At 46.8% G+C, this 13,812-nt stretch overlaps 2 protein-coding genes across 2 annotated transcripts in view; one reads left to right on the top strand and one right to left on the bottom strand.

Moving 5' to 3' along the window:
* Positions 1-7,623, top strand: part of CCDC191 (coiled-coil domain containing 191) — a 31,559-nt gene extending 23,936 nt beyond the window's left edge. Inside the window, exons 13-18 of the mRNA XM_077822234.1 lie at positions 407-489; positions 2,518-2,619; positions 3,770-3,913; positions 4,730-4,882; positions 5,365-5,519; positions 6,913-7,623. Of these exons, the coding sequence (XP_077678360.1) occupies positions 407-489; positions 2,518-2,619; positions 3,770-3,913; positions 4,730-4,882; positions 5,365-5,519; positions 6,913-7,045 (770 nt within the window). The 3' untranslated portion in view covers positions 7,046-7,623. The remainder of the gene's footprint in view (positions 1-406; positions 490-2,517; positions 2,620-3,769; positions 3,914-4,729; positions 4,883-5,364; positions 5,520-6,912) is intronic.
* Positions 1-13,812, bottom strand: part of ZDHHC23 (zDHHC palmitoyltransferase 23) — a 40,675-nt gene that overhangs the window by 17,887 nt on the left and 8,976 nt on the right. The window contains exon 4 of the transcript XR_013346685.1: positions 5,645-6,681. The gene's annotated coding sequence lies outside the window, so the exon portion shown is untranslated. The remainder of the gene's footprint in view (positions 1-5,644; positions 6,682-13,812) is intronic.

Genomic DNA, 13,812 nt, shown 5'->3' with positions numbered 1-13,812 from the left:
CATATAGAGCTTACTAAGGCCATCATGTGTCTCATAGGGATGGGAAAGAGGAAAGGAACAGATTCTCTGCATTTACCTCCTCTTAAAGGTCCTGTGTTGCAGAAATTCTGGACGTGGCTCCTATCCGAGCCCATCAATGTTGCTCTGAGAGGTGGCCACAGGGGGTCAGTCATAACCAATGTCAGGCACTCCCATAACCAGTGTCACTTCTTCCCACAAGTCCTCCACTGCACTGCCAGACTGAAGAGCTGGCGGGACCTGAGCTCCTCAACACTGACGGTGCCAAGTCCAGCTCGAGTGTGAGTTTGGAGACAGAACTGCACATTCGTCCTGTTCCCAAACTGCTACCATGGCCTTGTAGCTCGTATATACTAATCCTCTTGTCTCCTTGGTCCTAATTCTCTAGCCATGGAAGAGAGAGCAATTCACCGAGCAGAACGGAGGAGGGAACTGGAAGAGGCCAAGAGAAAAAGAGAGGAGGAGAAACTGGTAAGTAAAGCCGAGAGCTAATCTGAGACACCCCGGCTGAGAGAGTGGCTGTGAAAGGAAGCCCCTCACAGTCAAGTGCTGGGAAAAGCACCTCCTCCTTCATTTACATGATGAACTTGAGCCCATTGGTAAGTGTCTGATAGACACCCCAAAAACAGATAAACAAACCCTATCACAGCAGGACATCCCCACCCACACAGCCTGGTGAGTGATTGACCTCCCTGCTGGAGCGCTGAAGTCGCTCATTTTTCCCCACTTCTGCCCCTCGTCCAAGCCCCTCCCTCATGCCTACTATCCTTCCAACCAGGGAGGCTGGGGTGGGATTCTCTTCAGAGACCATCAGTTCCAGTACTGAATGGTCCACATGGGTCACCATTGAGTGATGTGAAATACTAGACTCTCTGCCTCTCTTGCTCCTGGATGAACATGCTGCATCTTCAGCACTTCTAGAAATAAAACATCTCTTATGCATCTGGGGGGAGTCCCTGAAAATCCTAAGCTCATCCGAAAAGTGTCACCATCTCTTCACCTGCCAAACTGTCTCTCCCTCCACAAGGTCCTTAAACCTAAGGAAAGTGGTTGGACTTCTGATTTTTGCTATCATAGACAGGGCTCAGATCGGGTTTTTTCCCCTGCTCCACCCACTCATGTGCAGCACTGCACGTCCAGCCAGGTATGTGGTTTTTTTTACCTTCTTCTGTAACATCAGGAGGACACGGAGCTTGATGAACCTTTGATCTGATCCAGTACAGCAAATCCTACAGTTCTTTATTTAGTAGTAAATGTCTACCAGCAAATAAGGATGATTTACCATGTATGTGTGTGTCTCTGTAATTAATGTGATTAGCCCCACCCTAACCCATGGAAAGTATTTTCCAGGATCTCCAACCTGTATAGGCTCAGGTAGCACTTTCAAACAAATGCCTGGAAGGTTAGAGGCAGGAAGGGAGTTGTTTAGATGTGAATTACCTTATTATAGGGGAAATAAATCCTGAAAATGAGAAGATCAGATAATCCACATGAAATCCTGAGCCCAGCTGCTTTCAGACAGAGCAGCATCTCACCAAGGACCTGAGTTAGGTGGAATGGAAGGAGGCCAAGCCAGTCTCCATGGTTCTTCTATCACAGGGGCTCTTGTGGGTTATAGTCTGTGCTGGGATTTGTCATAGATGTTCCTTTGACAGAGTGGCCCTTTTAAATGCAACCAGCTGTTACTATAACGCTGAGGTTGTGATGTTATCTGCACTGAAATCAGGAAGTTCAGAATAAGGATCCTCCAGAAAATGATGTTTTGCCTCCTGTGGGATGGAAGTGGGTTGAAGAGGCTTAACCAAACCGTAGAGAAGGTTTCAATTGGTGGGCAGGCCAGGATCCAGGTTTCACTGTGTACACCTGGGTACACAAATAGGTTTGCCTATCTGTGACTGACACGCCTTGAGGGCTTAGACAGTGTGGTTTTTGGTTCTTTGATGTGTGTGCTGAAGGTGACAGCATTGTTGAACTGAAAGTGATTGTGCTACAGAAGGTGTTGGTATGTGGGAAGTTTGTGACAGGAGAGGGTGAATGCTTGGAGAATGGTGCTGTGCTGGGTGTGAATGTTGCCTCAGTGAAACAACTTTCTTGATTTTTAGTGTCCATGGCACATCAGGGAAATACAGTTGAGCCACCATAACACTAACTTCATGATGGTTTTGTGTGGGAGTAAAAGTAGAACAGCCGAGATCATAGAGGTAGCCTGTGAAACTCAAGGCTGAGTGAGAAACTGGGACTGAATAACCTTCAATAATATGTAAAGTTATTCAGACACAGAGAAGGGTTGTCAAATGCAATGCTTCAGGCTGTACAGCGATCACTTGCAGGAAGAAGTGTCCTTCCCCACCCTAATGTACATCATTGCACAATAGTTGCTGGTCACTGCTAGAGGCAGGATGCTCACCTCTCTGGTCTTTGGTCTGAATGTCCTTTGTTCCTGTAAACGTTCAAATATGGTGAATCTGGTTTTATTCCAGCCATGTCCTTCTTTTCAAGGTGCAGCTGAAGGCCGAAGAGGAAGAGCGTCAGAGGAAGGAGGCTGCTGAAAAAGAGGCCCAGCTGGAGAAGAGGAGGGAAGAGAGGAGACAGCAGAAATTGGTGCGCAGAACACTGTGTGCCTCTGCCCCACATCCACAATGGTAGAGAGCAAAAGCCATTACCCTCTGGCAACTGTTCAGTGGCCAGAATGAAAAGAGTTGGTATCTCAGTTACTGTACTGGTGTCCACAGAATAAAACCCACTATCACTCTTGGATGCTCCCATACTGGCAGTTTCAACAGAGGCTGAGGTTTGAATGGACTGGGGATGCTGCATTCACTGTCCAGTTGATGGTCCCTGCAGATGCTTTGTCAGGTTTGAGGTGCATCAGTGAGGCTGTGTGGGGGAAGCCTGCATTGTGGCTGGCTGTGCTGTACCCACACCTCGTTCTGGGTTGCTCCTTTCATTCATGTCCCTATACCCTGCTGCACCAGTAACAAATATGTAGCCTCAGCTAAATAAGCCCTAGAAAGAGTTCCATAGTGTGGCAGCTTCCCGCCAAAGAATGGGAATATCTCCTCTGGTACAACAGCAGTTTCTGCCAGGCAGGAACTGCCATCTCAAGGCTATTGCTTGGGAAGGAGCTGTGGCAATAGCCCAAGCAGCGAGATGTGCAAATCCCAGAGATATGCTTCCTCTCTCCCATTCAGTAACCTAAATGCTGCTGTAGCACTTCAGTGTAGACACGGCCTACACCGACAGGAGGGGCTCTTCCGTCAGTGTAGATAATCAACCTCCCCAAGAGGCTGTAGCTAGGTCGATGGAAGAATTCTTTCATTGACATAGCTCTAGCTACACAGCGGGCTTGGTCGGTATAGGTGCGTCTCAGGAGTGTGAATTTTTCACACCCCTGAGAGACCGAGCCATACCGATGTATACACGTGCTAGATTCTCCATTCCTTTGACATACAAGTTGGGGGTGACTTTCTCTAATACTGTGGTCATGCTTCCAAAATGGTTTCAAGCCTTCATGATTTCTTGAAGGAGACTGTTCCCCTTGCTCCACACAGCCATGGTTGGCTCATTCCAGTAGCAGCTGATGCGTTTGTATGTGTCAGAGATGTTTGGCCACCTTGTGGTAGTAGCTACACAAGCTGCAGATTCCTATTTCTGGTCAGGTCAGGATCCCCATCTACTCACTGTCTGTGGTTATATGCCTTACCATCCATTTCATCCCGGATGAGTTAAACTGCTGGTCTTTGAATTGCAGAAAGAACTGGAGAAGCAGAGAAGGCTGGAGAAAGAGCGGCAGCTCCTGGCAAAAGCCAGAGACCATTACGAGAAGGTCCTGCTGAGAAAGCAGGGGCTGGAGCCCTGGAAGAGGCTGAGGGAGCAAGCCAAGGACAACATGGTGGTAAAGTGCCTATTGAGGGAAGAGAAAGGGAGGAAGCAGCAGCCAGATGGGTTGTGGGGGAGAAACGGGTAATGGACTCTGAAGGCAGAAGGAGATGGAAAAAACTGTTGACTGACTGAGTCCCTCCCCCTGCAAGAGCAGGGCACTGCATCCTTCCTTAATAGAGGATGTTTCCAATATTAAATTCACACAGCAGTGGATCCTCAAAGGTATTTAGGTATCTAACACCAATTAATTTCAAGTACCTAAATACCTGTGAGGGTCTGAGCCTTAGTGCTTTGGAAAATTTGGCCCTAGGACTATTTCATTTGAAAGGAGAAGAGCAAGAGGAGACATGGTAGTTGTATATGAAATAAAGAAGGACAGACGAAACCTCAGCTGGATGCTCCCATGTCCCTGCGTACAAGAACAAAATGGCACACAGTGAAATAAAGACAGCAAATTCAAAGCTGATGAAAGTAAATCATTTCTGATTAGCCTGCAGTTACCTGCGATACTCCCAAGATTTGAGGCTGATAGCGTGGTAAGAATCAGTGTGACGTTCTGTCTGAGTAAGGAGGGCATCTGCAGTTATACAAAGATAAAAATGACTCGCAGTCATGAGGGGCTTTCAGTCCTCAGTCCACAAGCTGATCAACCACTTGGTCAGAGACATAGTCAAGCCAGTGTAGAGTGTGGCACAGTTGGGTATGGTGCATCATGGGATCTTTTACATTAAAGCTGAGGTAGTTTTGCAGTGGAGTTTCCCTGGCTGCAGTCCTACAACATATTTATTTAGGTAACTGGCCCTTTTCTCTCCCTCCTAACTCTGCTCAGGTGGCACAAAAGCACCACAGCTCGGGATTGCAAAGAAAGTGCCTGCTGGCCTGGCTCTGGCACATCCAGGAGAGCCTCGCTGAGAAGATGGCTCGAGCTGAGGAATTCTCGTCCCGCATGTTACTCAAAAGGGGCTTCAGGAGCTGGTTAAAGGTGAGTCCAGACCAAAGGGGAGGGGATGTTACTAACCCAACCAACTGTTCTCACACTCCAAACCCAACTTCAGGGCCTACCACATGCACCCATGGGCTCCAGGTGAGCCTTGCATCACATGAACCTTGCATGCTGCCTGCTATGTCACACTGACCTCCCTTTCACATGTCACTTGCCTCCTCAACCCCTTTCTCCCTTCTCCCCTGTCCGCATCACCCCTTGCCTTACTCCACTCTGCTCCCTTCCTCCCCTTATCACTCCCCCTTCCTATTGCTCGTCTTCTCACCCCTTCAATCACAGCCTCCTCTTTGCTCCCCTCAGTCATTACCCCTTTACTCCGCTGCCTGTTGCTCTTCCCTGCCTCTCTTTCTCATTCCCATGCCCATTACCTTCACTAGAGGTTTCCTTGATACTCTTCTGTGGTTGTTTAGTAGGGAGGCCAGGAGAACAAGCTTACTTCTTTCCCTCTGTCATTTCTCCAGCTCAAGGATTCTCTCTCTGCTCTGGAAGAGAGAGCTAGCAGGCTTTATGCAGCCTCCCTCAAGAAGAAGTTGTTCTGGGCATGGTTTGACCTGCTCAACGAGGAGAAGAGTGCATTATGGGAAAAGCAGAAGATCGCAGCTGAGCACAGTGATAGGTAAACATATTCCCCTAGTGGGAGTTGTTCTTACTTGGCATGTACCTACCTTATGGGACATTTTTGAGTGTCTGGCCTTTCCCCTTCAACCCACCATATTTAGACAATACCCTGCTGTCACTTACATGTGAAAGGCGGCTCTTGCTTGTGATATTCTGGTCTCACAATACGCACAGGGCTGACAATGGGTGCAGAATATCTGAAGAAAGATGGCTCCATGCAGATTGGAAAAGGGAGTTTGGTCTTTAATCTTTTCAGCAATTCTGAATTCCCTGGAGGAGGGGCAGGGAGAAGATGATGAACGGCTGAAACTTTCGGAGTCAGTCAGTGGATCTGGCCACACAGCTCCTGTTAAAAAGCCAGCTTAGAAAAACTTTTACGTACAGTGATAGTGAGTCAAGTGATTGTATGGGAATAACATTGCAGGGTTTCCAGAGCTGCTGTTCTTGGTGACCTTGCAGATTGAATGGGCTCAGTTTATGAATCCAAAACTGATTAGCTGCAAACAGCACTTGGGATCTGAGAATCCAGGTGGTTCTTTCTGCCTCTTACCCGATTCTGCAGTTTTGTCAGTCCCAAGCTGACAATTTTGTTGACGATGAATGAAGCTGAATAGATTCCAATTTACTCTCCCATAGCTGTGCTGTAGTGCAGGTTTAACAGGACATTTCTTACAGTCAGTACAGTGAAGAGCTAAGTCTCAAAGACACTGCAGGAAGCAGAGAAGTCAAATCCCATTCCTATGGGTTTGATGCAGACAAGCTCCATCACTGGCTCATGGGAAGAGTCAATGAAATCAACGTGTTTTTTGGTTTTAATTTGCAAGTTTAGCTCACACTCCTGCATAGTTTAATGCTGAACCTGATTGACAGGGCTAAGATCGGAATGGTGCCTGGTTATTGGTGACAGGCACAGTGAACTGGAGGAGTAGAGGAGAATCCAGAGAGACTGGAAGTGAAGTGACTGGGCCTGCAAGCCGTTGAATTGCACTGAATGAGGCTGCTCTTCTCTCTCACTCCTTCCATGAGGGAGCCTCCCATGAAGAAGCCACCTTCACCTCCTCTTTCTCAAGGACCCTCGTTAGCCTTTATATAACACCTTTCATCTTCAGAGCACGCAGCAAACACTGACTAATGAATCCTTCCAGTGAGAGGAGTGAGATCTGGAGGGAAGGCAAGAGAGAAGGGCACAGTGTTAGTATTCTGGGATGATTGACATCTGTAATTAAACTGCCTGCACTGGACAGTTTTAATCTGTCACTGCCCTGACTGTAGCAATAGAGGGGATGAATCCTGGGGGTCTCTGGCTGTTTTAGAATAGAGCAGAGGCTTTTAATGGCCGTGTGTGATGGCTCTGTCCATTCATCTGTCCTTTCCCTCTCCCTTTTTTAAAGGAGAATAACACTGACCATGTTCAGGGCCTGGAGGCAGTACCCAGCACTGATGAAGGAGGAAAGAGAAAAAGAGGCAAGGAGAGAGCAGCTACGCAAGAGAGTAGCCGAAATTCTCCCCGACTTCCGAAGATGACAGGAAGGACTCTGGGCAACGCTCCCTCCTTGATGAGCAGAGTGGACCTAAGTGGAAGGCTTCAGCTAGTGATGTGAGCTTACCCCTGTGAATGACAGGAGCTCTTCCTGGTTTGGTGCAGTGGGGGGCAAAGCAGCTGTTCTAGGGCCCATGGCCACTTGTGTTTCAAGTGCCACTTTTACCGTTCAGTCTAACCTGAGGATGACAGTGGAAACTGGACTGTTGGTGTCACTCTTTAGCCACAAGGCTGCTTTCCCACAGTGGGAACACACCAGAGCAACACCCCATCAGACAGGCAGTGAGCAGGGCTAGAACACGAGAATCAAGGCAGGATAAATTCCAGGCCAGGTGCACTTTGCTTCCAAACTGCCCCAGGGATTTTTGCTGCCTTTAGCATAGGGCTGGCGAATTGAAACACTGAACTTCCTCCCTAAGGGACAGGAAGCGCAGAACCGAAACGTGCCTTTTTGCACTGGAGCAGAGCCCGGGAAGCCTTTCTGTTGTCAGTACTCTTGTCTTGTGGTTTGACACAATGTGGCTGTATCTGCAAATAAAGCAGCGGACGTGTTGTTCCTTGACTTTAGCAAAGCTTTTGACATGATCTCCCACAGTATTCTTGCCAGCAAGTTAAAGAAGCATGGGCTGGATGAATGGACTGTAAGGTGGATAGAAAGCTGGCTAGATTGTTGGGCTCAACGGGTAGTGATCAATGGCTCCATGTCTAGTTGGCAGCCGGTATCAAGTGGAGTGCTCCAAGGGTCGGTCCTCAGGCTGGTTTTGTTCAATATCTTCATTAATGATCTGGAGGATTGCGTGGATTGCACCCTCAGCAAGTTTGCAGATGACACTAAACTGGGAGGAGAGGTAGATATGCTGGAGGGTAGGGATAGGATACAGAGGGACCTAGACAAATTAGAGGATTGGGCCAAAAGAAATCTGATGAGGTTTAACAAGGACAAGTGCAGAGTCCTGCACTTAGGACAAAAGAATCCCATGCACCGCTACAGGCTAGGGACCGAATGGCTAGGCAGCAGTTCTGCAGAAAAGGACCTGGGGGTTACAGTGGATGAGAAGCTGGATATGAGTTAACAGTGTACTCTTGTTGCCAAGAAGGCCAATGGCATTTTGGAATGTATAAGTAGGGGCATTGCCAGCAGATCGAGGGACGTGATCGTTCCCCTCTATTCAACATTGGTGAGGCCTCATCTGGAGTATTGCGTCCAGTTTTGGACCCCACACTACAAGAAGGATGTGGAAAAATTGGAAAGAGTCCAGTGGAGGGCAACAAAAATGATTAGGGGACTGGAACACATGACTTATGAGGAGAGGCTGAGGGAACTGGGATTGTTTAGTCTGTGGAAGAGAAGAATGAGGGGGGATTTGATAGCTGCATTCAACTATCTGAAAGGGGGTTCCAAAGAGGATGGATCTAGACTGTTCTCAGTGGTAGTAGATGACAGAACAAGGAGTAATGGTCTCAAGTGGCAGTGGGGGAGGTTTAGGTTGAATATTAGGAAGAACTTTTTCACTAGGAGGGTGGTGAAACACTGGAATGCGTTACCTAGGGAGGTGGTGGAATCTCCTTCCTTAGAAGTTTTTAAGGTCAGGCTTGACAAAGCCCTGGCTGGGATGATTTAGCTGGGGATTGGTCCTGCTTTGAGCAGGGGGTTGGACTAGATGACCTCCTGAGGTCCCTTCCAACCCTGATATTCTATGATTCTATGAAATGAATGGAGTCCTTTTACCCTCAAAAATAGCTGCATCATTGAACAACCCATGTCCTGCTGAGCTTTACATGAAGCCCTGCCCCCATAAGGAACTGTTCCTAAACTGTTGTATTGGGGGAGGAGAGGGAGGCTAACCTTTAGAAGCAGGTGTTTTGCCATTGAGTTTGCTAACAGGATTTGAAACACAAACATAGCACTTTATGTAGACACTTGAACATCGTTAAAACCATTAGTTGGATGGGGATCGACCCTAGCAGCAAGTCTAACTTATAGCACAACCCGCTAACTCAAGTGTATAGGCATGAAACTATCTACTCATGGTGCTGAGTGGCGTTTCAAATCATAGCAACTAGCTCCATTTTTAAAAAAGCCCCCTTTTTCCTAGTCTGTTCCTAGTGCTGCTACATCCTTTGTTTGTAACCACACGTAGGCCTTGTCTAGACTAGGATTTAAAGATGTATTGTTAGTTAGATCAAGCTAGCTACCATGATCAGATAACTTCTAAAACTCTAGTCCAGAACAAGGCAAGCTGAACTTTAGCATAAGCTAAAGTGGTGGTGTTGAAGCCTGGGCTCCCCACAAGTTAATTTAACTCTAATAGTTTAGCATGTGCTGAAGTACAACTTGCCTTGTCTCGATTAGAGGTTTAGAAAGCGTTTGCTGGACACTAACTAACATGAGCTACCATCACCCCTTTACATCCTAATCAAGATTAGGCCTTAACTTGTTACAAAGTGTTGCAGCTGAGTTAAGAAATAGTGCTCTAGCCTACACATGGGGATTTGGTTAGTACAGTTGTTTAAAAAAATCTCGTGTCTATATTAGATAGTTGTGATTGCAATGCCTGCTGAGATCCGCTAGGGCATTCTTCCTAACAGTCCCCAGCTCTGAACACCTGAGCAATAGACACAGGCATTTGGAGACTGGAATTTGCTTCTCTCTCACTGGTGTAACAAAGCTGGAAACAAGGGCTCCTCTCTTCTCAGGCTTTTGCCTACTTGGGTGCGAGGATTGGATGGAGAGCAGGGCGAGTTACAAAGCACACCCTGTACCATGACAGCCAGACAGCTCCTCAGTTCTATCCTAACAAGACTATCGTTCCCTAATTTTCCCTTCCACAGCCTACTTCTCAAATGCTAAGTAACACAAGGCATGCCTGTTGCCCAAATCTTGGTTACAGACCTGACTGCTGTCAAGTCATGTGGGCACTTACCTTGGGGTGGAAAGGAGTTGAAGGTGTGTGGATGGAGGACAGGTGAGTGTGGTGGGAGATCAGCTGGAAGCATTAAGGTCAGATTGTGTGAGAGAACAGCAGCTGGAAGGGCACTGGGGAGATTGCTTGTGTAGGTGGGGGAGAGGGTGGGCACTGCAGAAGGGATAAGATCTCCTTTGGAGAAAGATCAGCAGACTGGGAACATGGGCAGAAGGGATGAGCGGAGGACCAACCTAGCCAGCTTCAATTCTTCAATGCAATTTAGACTCCCCTCCACCCATTGGTGCATTCCTGGCTAATGTGTGATGATGGAACAGTAGCAGCAGTGTCTGCCTCTTGGTGCACACTGGACCCGCGGAAATCTCACCAGTGCAGTCTCTACATATTAGGATGCATTAGAGCCAGACCTTCCGTTCTCAGGTTACCAGCCTCCTTTTTATAGAGAGAACATTTTAATCCTCCCTCATCCTCCTGTATTCGTGCACCAGTCAGGAAGCTGTCATGTGGGAACGGTATGTTCTCCCGCTGCCCCCCTCTAAGGCTGGATTCCTGGTATAGGTAAAATTGCAGTTAGTGAGATGAGAAACCCAATGTGACCCTGCCTTTGTCATCAAGGTACAGCAGCAGGCAGCTGGTGACGGGACAGTTCAGGGCTTTTCCAGGGACAGCTGTGGGAACATAGGAATTGCCATACTGGAGCAGGACATCATCCACCGCTATCCTGTGTCTGGCACGGGCAACGGAAGATTCTGGAATAACCTTGCCCTGGGGGAAGGTTCTTCTGAACCAACCCCTCATATGGCTTGAAACAGATGGGTTCAATTTTTGGATGCTAAATTTGTGGCACCTTGGGTTTGAGCTGGGCATGCACAGATCTTACTAACTTCACTTAGTGTTTGCTCAGCACTATCTCTGAAAATAATGCATCTTAGATAGAGCACACAAAACGTGAGGTATCTCAAACCCATGGTTATGCATGATAGATGGGCCCTAGGTGCTCTTCAGCATTCTCATCCTCCCTTTTCTTCCTGCTAGTTTAGCAGACCCACCCATACTCTGGCAGACTTCCTAGTTTGGAGGATTCCAGCAGGGACCATGTCACTGGGAGGTGCTTAGCTTTTTGTCAGATGCCTGTGAAGGCCTGGACTGCTGCAGTTATGTCCCTCACAGTCTAGGATTTAACAGTTCAGATAGGTGCAGTTTCTCATGAATTTAGTGCTAGTGAATGGGTTAGAAATGCAGCTCTTGGGACTAAAGTCCACAGGGATGAAACTTTACCATAACACCAGTTTTCTTCTCAATCAGACCTTGCCCCCGCTGATTTCAGCCAAACAGCTGAAATAATCGCACACAGAGCAGCCAGAGCCCAGGCTCCTTCTGATAAGGCTATTGGCAGATTGTACAGGACACCTGTAAAACATTCTGAGTGGATGTTATGGTTTTCCAAATTTAAGATTTATCCCATCAAACACTTACACCTCACACCCTTGGTGGTAAGAGATTTTGGCATAATGAGAAAATAGATTCAGCCTCAGCTGGTGACTGTTTTAGAGTTTGCCTCCAGCTTTCAAACTTGAATTGATGCAGAATTTAAATGGTCGAAACCTATGTCCTCGAGATTATGAGGAAACGCTTGGGGAAGTTCAATCCTTTTCCCTTTGAGACTAGGAGTGACTAGGCAATACCAGATGTGATGATGGTGTCGTGCTATGGCTGCTTACTCACTGGGAATTGGGCCATCTCCCCCCAACATCCAAATTCATTTCACAGCCCCTAGATGGCGGTAGCTTTCAGGCACTACTGACCTGGCTGGATTTGATTAGAAATGCAAGTCTCTGTAACCCAGTACGATTGGCCGGAAGCATTCAGTTAATCTGCACTGTAACATAGTATAAATTAATCAAGACCACTCTAAAGATAGTTTTTATTTATTTGAACTCATAACTACACCCCTCTGAAAACACTGGGCATGTTACAAAGTGGCCACCCAACACAATCCTTTTAATAAAGCTCACACAACAGCATTTTATATTTAGGGTTCCTCCTGTCATTTAAGAAAAAACAACCAGGTTAGAAGCAATTCTTCTTTCAGACACTGTATTTTTCATTTTATCATTAAAACCATTTCCCTAATGACGTAAACTCTTGGGAAGTCAGATTCCTGATTTCAGGAAGGATCTCACCTCGTCCCTTGCAGGGTTTTCATTTGACAAACATCCTTGCCGGTGCCTCCATTGAAAACATAGTAGAGATAGGGAAAATACATCCATAATCACACACACACACACACACACACACACACATCCTGCTCTAATGAGGCAATATGCATTTACACAGGGAAGGAAGCCATAGCGCATGTGATTATTAAGACACTAGGCAGAATTCGTTTGTCTAGAGAAGAAACCTTTAAAGCGCATGATTTTTTTTAAGACACTCGAAGCAGTCTGTTTCAAAGGGGGAAAGCACCATTACAGCCTGGAGTCTGAAATAGGATTGGAATCTCTGGCATTTCTTGGTCAGCAGGGACTTCCGTCATTTGGGTAAAGGTGAAAGTCAAGAAATGGTCTTCAAAAAAAGGTCACTCGTCTACCAGAGCACGAATGCAAAATTGAGAAGAGGCAGTTATGGCAGAGTGCCAAGTTATCGCTCGTATCGTGCATTTAACTGCAACAGCTTTCACTAAAATTCACCAACCAGGATGCTAGTATCTGTGCAATTTTAGTAGTATTATGACAGTCCTAGTCCTTTAAAATTCTTCCTGGTGTGTAAAGTGAATCCCACTCAATAGCACTGAAAGTCTCTAAGAAGGATGCTACCAAAACGGGATAAATCTTTTTACATTTCAAAATGTTGAGGCAGAAAACCAGGAAAAACAATTTAAAAATTTGCTAGAGTCCCAAGACTTTTACCAGCTCTAGACATTCCTCTTCTGCAGCTCAGGAGAGCCTTTAAAGGGCCAGAATGGTAACGATTTTGTGATTGTTATGAGCATGCATGACAATTTACAGACAAGTAAGTGACTGCTCCCTGCCCCAAGGAGCTTAGATTTAAGTATCTGTTGGACCCAGCTGGGTGCCCAACCTGCAGCTCATCTGTCAAATGCAGTGTGCTCCCCATCTATCCCTCACCAGCCTGCCTTCCTTTATTGCACGAACTGCATCTCTATCCCTTTTTCACAGCCCCAAGACTCTCTCTTTATGTCCACTACTGTGGTGGATTTTAACATTTGGCTGGAAGTTTAACCTTGTGTCATTGGACTAAGGGTGGGCAAAGCAAAGAATGTGAGATAATCCACCCTCAATAGAAATGAAGAGGGGGGCATTGCCCTTCTTGGACTTTCTGCTGCACTGTAGGTCCTCAAAGGAAGCTCCAAATCCCAAAACAGAGTAAATCTGAAGCTCTTACCATGAAAAGGACAGAACAGCATTACTTCCCGATATTAGTGTTTATATCACTATAGTGCCTAGGAGCCCCAATCATAGACCAGAACCCCATTGTGCCAGGCACTGTACAAACAGAGCAAAAAGTCAACATTGTGCTTTCCCTCTCCAAAGACATTCATGAGGTAATCCTCTCTCAGGAAGGCTAGGACTGTAAACAAGAAGGTGGCCATTTAAGACAGTGCATTTGCCACCAGAGTGCATTCTATGGCCACTTAGAACTTCCCATGCAGTAGGAATAAAATTCAGATCCTCCTGCAGCAAAAACACAGGCCTCTAACCACTTGAAGCTGTTTGGGCCTGACACACAGTTGAGCAGCTCCAATTCCACCCACTAGATGGCACTGGTAAACACACCAGTTCAGAGTTTTATTCCCCCTTCACAGA

Source organism: Eretmochelys imbricata, chromosome 1 (assembly GCF_965152235.1).
Source record: "Eretmochelys imbricata isolate rEreImb1 chromosome 1, rEreImb1.hap1, whole genome shotgun sequence".
NCBI classification, from domain to species: domain Eukaryota; kingdom Metazoa; phylum Chordata; order Testudines; family Cheloniidae; genus Eretmochelys; species Eretmochelys imbricata.
The sequence above is the reverse complement of the archived record's forward strand: the minus strand, read 5'-3'. Positions and strand labels throughout refer to the sequence as shown.